Source organism: Penaeus monodon, chromosome 15, assembly GCF_015228065.2.
Source record: "Penaeus monodon isolate SGIC_2016 chromosome 15, NSTDA_Pmon_1, whole genome shotgun sequence".
NCBI lineage: Eukaryota > Metazoa > Arthropoda > Malacostraca > Decapoda > Penaeidae > Penaeus > Penaeus monodon.
The window spans coordinates 8,087,816-8,088,448 of NC_051400.1; the positions used below are offsets into that span (position 1 = coordinate 8,087,816).

Below are 633 nucleotides of genomic sequence, written 5' to 3' on the forward strand. Positions count from 1 at the left end.
AAGCTTAATAAACATAAATTCATATATAGATATAAAACAGACACAGCCCACTCACAAGGTGCATAAAACATGACTAGAACATGTTTCTTCTTCTTGAGGAAAGGTTTGAAATTCTCATCCGTGAGGTGGATGACAGAGGACTCCACTTCCGACCAGGGCTTCTCTGGGGGAGGTGGGGGAGGAGGCTCCTGGAACGAAGATGAATTGATGATTAGATTTGGAAAGAGATAAAGGGAAAATATTGTGATATTAAAGAGAGAGAACAGTTCTTCCATGGATAAACTATTACACAAGAAATACTCTGAAATATAGAAAATCAGAGGCAATCTCAGGAAAGAATTGTACTGCACATGTGTACAACTCTTGCCACATATTCCAAGCCACTGTTTACCTTTGGATCTGACATGAACTCAATGATCTTGTCCTTTTCTCGTGCAGATGAAACGTCGAAAGCAAATTCCCCGTCCTTGAAGTACTTGATCGTTGGGTACCCCTTGACGGAGAATTCTGCACCCAGTTTTGTCTCCTTTGTGGCATCCACAGCTGCTAACTTGCCTGGAATCTGCAATCAAAAGTAGTTTTAATCTATGAGTCACAAGAGAGATGGTGACACACACACTAATGTAAATAAGC

The 633-nt window shown here is 40.8% G+C and overlaps 1 protein-coding gene across 1 annotated transcript in view; it reads right to left on the minus strand.

Moving 5' to 3' along the window:
- LOC119581725 (protein disulfide-isomerase A5-like) overlaps window positions 1–633 on the minus strand; it is a gene marked incomplete at its 5' end in the record, with an annotated part of 4,964 nt that overhangs the window by 3,977 nt on the left and 354 nt on the right. The window contains 2 exon segments of the mRNA XM_037929852.1: window positions 56–188; window positions 392–562. Coding sequence (XP_037785780.1) covers window positions 56–188; window positions 392–562 — 304 coding nt within the window.